General features: G+C 30.1%; 1 protein-coding gene and 1 long non-coding RNA gene across 2 annotated transcripts in view; one reads left to right on the top strand and one right to left on the bottom strand.

Annotated features, from left to right (window-relative positions):
• LOC108687661 (JNK-interacting protein 1) overlaps window positions 1-5272 on the top strand; it is a 9783-nt gene extending 4511 nt beyond the window's left edge. Inside the window, exons 3-8 of the mRNA XM_018193564.1 lie at window positions 320-561; window positions 1494-1769; window positions 3055-3207; window positions 3662-3945; window positions 4338-4516; window positions 4926-5272. Of these exons, the coding sequence (XP_018049053.1) occupies window positions 320-561; window positions 1494-1769; window positions 3055-3207; window positions 3662-3945; window positions 4338-4516; window positions 4926-4998 (1207 nt within the window). The 3' untranslated portion in view covers window positions 4999-5272. The remainder of the gene's footprint in view (window positions 1-319; window positions 562-1493; window positions 1770-3054; window positions 3208-3661; window positions 3946-4337; window positions 4517-4925) is intronic.
• On the bottom strand, window positions 484-1526 carry LOC108687663. Its single transcript, XR_001931755.1, has 3 exons — window positions 1451-1526; window positions 1227-1279; window positions 484-546 (listed from the first exon to the last, which is right to left on the bottom strand). It is a non-coding gene; the product is annotated as an uncharacterized LOC108687663 (long non-coding RNA).
• Window positions 5273-5605: the final 333 nt, after the last annotated feature.

Genomic DNA, 5605 nt, shown 5'->3' with positions numbered 1-5605 from the left:
CTCTCTCTCTCTCTTTCTCTCTCTGTTAATTATAATTAACTTATTATTAAAATAATTTATTATTAAAATAATTTTAAGTATATGAAACACAATAAAACTTTATATGCAAATAACACATTTATATTTTATTGCTTCTTTTCTTAATTTAGTTATAAAAATTCTTGGTCCAGCGTGTTACGCATGAGAAATTTTTTATCACCACCTCAATGAAGAGTATAAGAATTATCTTTTATTTTATATATTTTCCCAAAAAATTAAAATAGGCAGCATGGAAAATGATAGTTTAGCTCACTGTACAATTAACCTTGGATGACATTAGCTTGTTCGGTGGACTGAGCAGCAGGGGTCGATCGGTAGGCGGTGGCGGACCAGGACCGGGCGGGGGTGGTACTACTATGTCTGGTAACGGAGGCCGAGATAGTGTCGTCAGCGATGTTGGGGATTCGTGTTCCAGTTTGAGCTCTTGGCCTACGCCGGAGCACGTGCCATCGAATCGACCTGGAAGTGGTGGCACCGAACGTAGACGTCGAAGATTGCCGGAAATTCCTAAAAGCAAAAAATGTAAGGAAAGCTCGAATGCATAACTTATTCAATGATATTGATAACAAGAGATCTGACCGAGAATTCCTTTGCATTAAATTTCGATCTTACATTCGACAATTTCGATGACTCAACTATTGTAATTTAATTACTAATTTTTAGAAAAATACAAAACGTGAAAGAGAACAATTCATATAATAATTTACTAATGGTGATAACAATAATAATGAAGAATTTATTAATAAGTATCCTTCAACGATGTATTGTCAAATTATTAACGAAATTTGAAAAAAATCAAAGAGATTGAGCAGATTATATTTATTTTATGTTTTCATTATACATTAAGAACTTTATTCCGCTATTAGAAATCTCTCTCTATTAATATTTTACAATTTTAGATATTATGTTACATAATTTATCTTGATTTGCACGGATTATGTTACAAAATATTCACATTTTATGTAAAGTTATATGCACATAATTTTAATATTAAATGTGTGATCTAACTTTAATTATAATAAAGTGAAGTAACCATAACTTTCGCGATATGAGAATTTGATTTGATACGAAATCATTTATATATAATGAATGGTATGATAACAACTGTATCATTTTTACCTGTCGCATCTGTTATCGGGTCGCGCATGCATTTTGCATATACAAATGAAACCAAGAAACTGGCTCACCTTGTCACAACTGCAGAGAAAAAATCCAGATGTTTGTTTGCATCATGTCAACTCTACAAAAAGTATACGTTATAGAGTAACATTTTTCATTTGCGATTTCAATAAACCGTTCTATTTCGTGAAAATTGAGAGATACTTTTTATCTAAATATTATTTCATAAATGTGTCAACGTTTACATGTTCACATAGTGTCAAAATTTTTCGAGAAAGGAAAAGAATATCACCTTTGCGTGCAAAATGCACGTTGATATTCTCCTACTGTTTCAGCTGTGCCCATATGTCAGACGTCCATACAGACGTCGTCTTCGCTGGCAGACGAGTTGAGTGCCGCCACTGGCTCAACATCGACCCGGCCTCACCTTGTCTTAAGGAAATGTCATCCCAGACTCCGTCACGAGGACAGCTCGCCCGACAGCGAAAGGATGGCCACAGACAGCGGTCATTCTACCGCTCATTCTCCTGACAATGGCCCCAAGAGTGTGTCGCCCATACCATGTAATACCCTGCAGAATACAGACTCAGTGTCGCCTAGCAGCACCCCAGGTAATTACGATTCTCCTCGAGAAATTGTATTTTCATCTTTATGTCAATTTAAATTAATTGATTCGTAGTTACGACACAGAATACACATTTCTTAGACAAAGTATTAATATTGTAATTACTAAATTAAAGAAATTATATTACAATTATAATTGTTAGATTTGTAAATATCTCGTAAAATATCTCGTAAACTATTAATTTTCTGATATATCTCTATTTTAGTATTTTTTTATATGCAGAATAATTGAAACAAATCAATATAAAAAGATAAATTTAATAAGCTAATGAGAATCAGCAACGATAAATGGCGCAATTATTTAGTGAACAATCAATAATCAGATATTAGATTGATGTTTTCTTTATTTTGAAAATTAAGAAGACATCAATCTAATATTTGATTATTGATTATTCATTAAATTGCGCCGTTTATCGTTGCTAACTCTCATTAGCTTACTATTTATCTTTTTGTATTGTTTAAAATTCAAGAGTCCTAATATAATTATTATTATTGAAAGAAATGTTATGCAAAAAAGTTACATCATTTTATTTTTAAAAAGTGGATGATTTCAATATCTTTCTAGCCCCTTCACTTAGAAAAAGAATGAAGGAATCTGAATACATTCCATTTTCCATTGTTCCATTTTCATCGAAAACATTTTTTTTATATTATCAATAATTTCAAAGAAAATTAGCTAATTAAAAGAAAATGGATGTTCTATATAATATGTAAAAATTTATTGATTCATAAATTATAAAAATTAATATTTTTAAAATTGTTGATTTATTATTTAGAGATATAACATTCTACATATACTCTCGAAAATTTTTTCTCGTTAAAATTTTGCTTTTTTTTAATGTATTGTATCAATTCCTAAAATTTACGTAGTATATATATATATAACTTATTTTTTCATTGTGTACATAATAATAAAATTTCAAATAAAAATCTACTAATAATTGCTGATGTTTATAGAGCTGATGTAAATTTTTTGATTAAATGACGAATTCTGAAATTCAAATTAATTTTTGTTAAATAATTCAGCTGTTAGATCTAAACTTTATTCTGATGAGAAATAAAATTATTTAAATATTGGACAGAAGATGTATGTATATCGTTGTACTCATGATATTTTATGCTGCGTCATAATTTTTTGCGAGCCTACACGAATCTGATGATTCTATTGTGAGTTCAGAAAAGTTATGAAAGTCAGGAATTGTTGTTCATGTCATAATTTTCTAATCGGAGTAACTCTCGAAGAAGAATCAAGCTCGCTTTTTCATTCCAAAGGAAGCGGAGGCGTACCGTTTACCCAACTGGAATTACTCGAGGCAACGCATCGAGGTCTGCACAAATTCATATCGCGGCACCACGACGAAATTGATCTTGAAATTGGAGACCCCATATATGTGCAAAAAGAGGCTGATGACCTCTGGTGCGAAGGTGCGTAAACATATTTATTTCACAAGACGTCGAACTTGACTCAGCTTGACTCAGCAATAATCGGTATATACTTCCTTTTCTTATTTAAAAAAATTGAGACGATTTCTTCCGATTTTTAATAGTGACAATCTAATTATATTTTACGTGTATACATATGTAAGGATTTATTTCATAATATAATATTACTAATTACTAATTATTCAATATTATACATTAAAGATAACTATTCTCAAGCAATAAATGTCTAGAAAACATAGATATTTAAAAAAAGAAGTCTTCATTTTTCAGCTATTTTATAAATATATTTATGTTCTGAATTTTTATTTTATGTAGCTGTTAATTTTTTAAATATGTTAAAGTAAGTGAAAATAAAATAAAATAGAGAAATATATGAAATTAACGCTATATTAGAATTAGTATCGACAGATTCTATCCTTCTGTTCTTCGCGATTAGGTGTGAATCTAAGGACAGGCCGGCAAGGTATTTTTCCGTCAGCTTACGCGGTCGACATGGACTACAGTGATTTTGATCCCACCGCGCCTAAAGTGAAGAGAGAAAGATATCTCCTAGGTTACTTAGGATCGGTGGAAACTTTGGCACATAAGGGTACGGGAGTGGTTTGTCAGGCGGTACGGAGAATCCTTCGTAACTCCTTGCAGGATCCACCTGTCTCACAGAGTTGCATCTTGGAAGTATCCGATCAGGGTCTTCGAATGGTCGATAGAAGCAAATCGCGAGTAAGTATCTCTTTGCAATCGATAGAAGTTTATTCACGTGCAATATATTATTTAATTAATTTTTTCTTAATTTTAGCAAGAGCTTTCAACTGTAACAATAAGCTTTCGATATAAATTCCATTAAAAAAAAACTTGTCACATTTTTTTAATAAAAAATTTATAAGAAAATTATGTATAAAGCATATTTTATGCGCAAAACGTTATTTAATCATGACTAATTTTATACATATATATATATATGTGTGTGTGTGTATATATAATATATATATACAATTAGTTATTTAATTAATTTTTAAAAAATTTAATACGCGTTAAGAGATGAAAATGAAAGAAGAAATACTGAAAGAAAAATGAGAAAGTCGACAAGTTTTTAATTGTTAATATATTTTTAGAAAAATCAGGGTCCTTGTCACGATTATTTCTACTCGCTGAAGAATGTATCGTTTTGTGCGTTTCATCCTCGCGATCATCGCTACCTCGGCTTCATCACGAAACACCCCACTCTGCAGAGGTTCGCTTGCCACGTGTTCATTGGTCAAGAATCCACGAGACCCGTTGCCGAAGCTGTCGGGTGAGTGCTTTCCTCCAAAAACTTTTTCATTATCATCGATAAAATTTGATATATCTTTATGTCACTTTGCGCAAAATCATTAACGTTAAATTTCCGATTATTTTATGGTAAATTTTTAAAATCAATATTATATTATTGCAATATTATATACATATATTATCATTTTATTATTATATTCGAATATTGTATTGTAATTAAAAGTTAGTAATATATTTAAAAAATTTAAATAAATTTTTTAAATTATAAATTCATAATTTATTTAAATAAATTTAAATAAAATTAAATATTTTTAATCTATTATATCTTTATTATTATATCTTTTTTTAAATTTCTAAAAAAATTCTAGAAGCACGAATAATTCATTGTTCATAGATTATGTGGATGATAACTCGAGATTCTCTTCTTTTAGACGTGCTTTTCATCGGTTCTACACGAAATTCATCGAGACTGCTTTCCCGATAGAGGACATCTACATTGAATAAATTATTCTCAGTCTCATTTATAGTGGCTGCGAAGAAAATGTTAACTCTCACTTCCCCCTTTAACCCCTGTATATATATCGCCCGCTAGTTGTAGATATAAAATAATAAATGCGAATCAAACACCCAATTTATACATATATTGAACATATGTATATCTATGTGTACGGAACATTAGGAGTGCCACGATGAGCCTCCATTAATAGTATTATCTCGTTATCGTTTTTTTATTCGCCGTTCATTATCGATCCTCTTCAATTTTGTGCGTGTGATTCAATATGAATTCTATATATATTATATATAACAGCGAGAAGAAATTATTTTTATCAAATAATATTAATTACAAAATTTATTTTTATTTCACGGATCAATTAAATTGATGAAATATTGAATTAAAAAATATTTTTAATGTCTACCTTTATGTTAACGAATAGTGGCAGAACTAAAACAAAATTGTCTGAGTGAATGAAGATAAATGTTGACGCTTTAATAGTTGAGAATTGATCTATTTTCAATTGCGAAGTTTCATTGACGAAATTATATTTTTTCACAATTGAAAACAGAGCGACTTCCGCAAATTATTTTAACCGTTTAATCGCCAATTCCAACT

Source organism: Atta colombica, unplaced genomic scaffold (genome assembly GCF_001594045.1).
Source record: "Atta colombica isolate Treedump-2 unplaced genomic scaffold, Acol1.0 scaffold210, whole genome shotgun sequence".
NCBI classification, from domain to species: domain Eukaryota; kingdom Metazoa; phylum Arthropoda; class Insecta; order Hymenoptera; family Formicidae; genus Atta; species Atta colombica.
The sequence above is the reverse complement of the archived record's forward strand: the minus strand, read 5'-3'. Positions and strand labels throughout refer to the sequence as shown.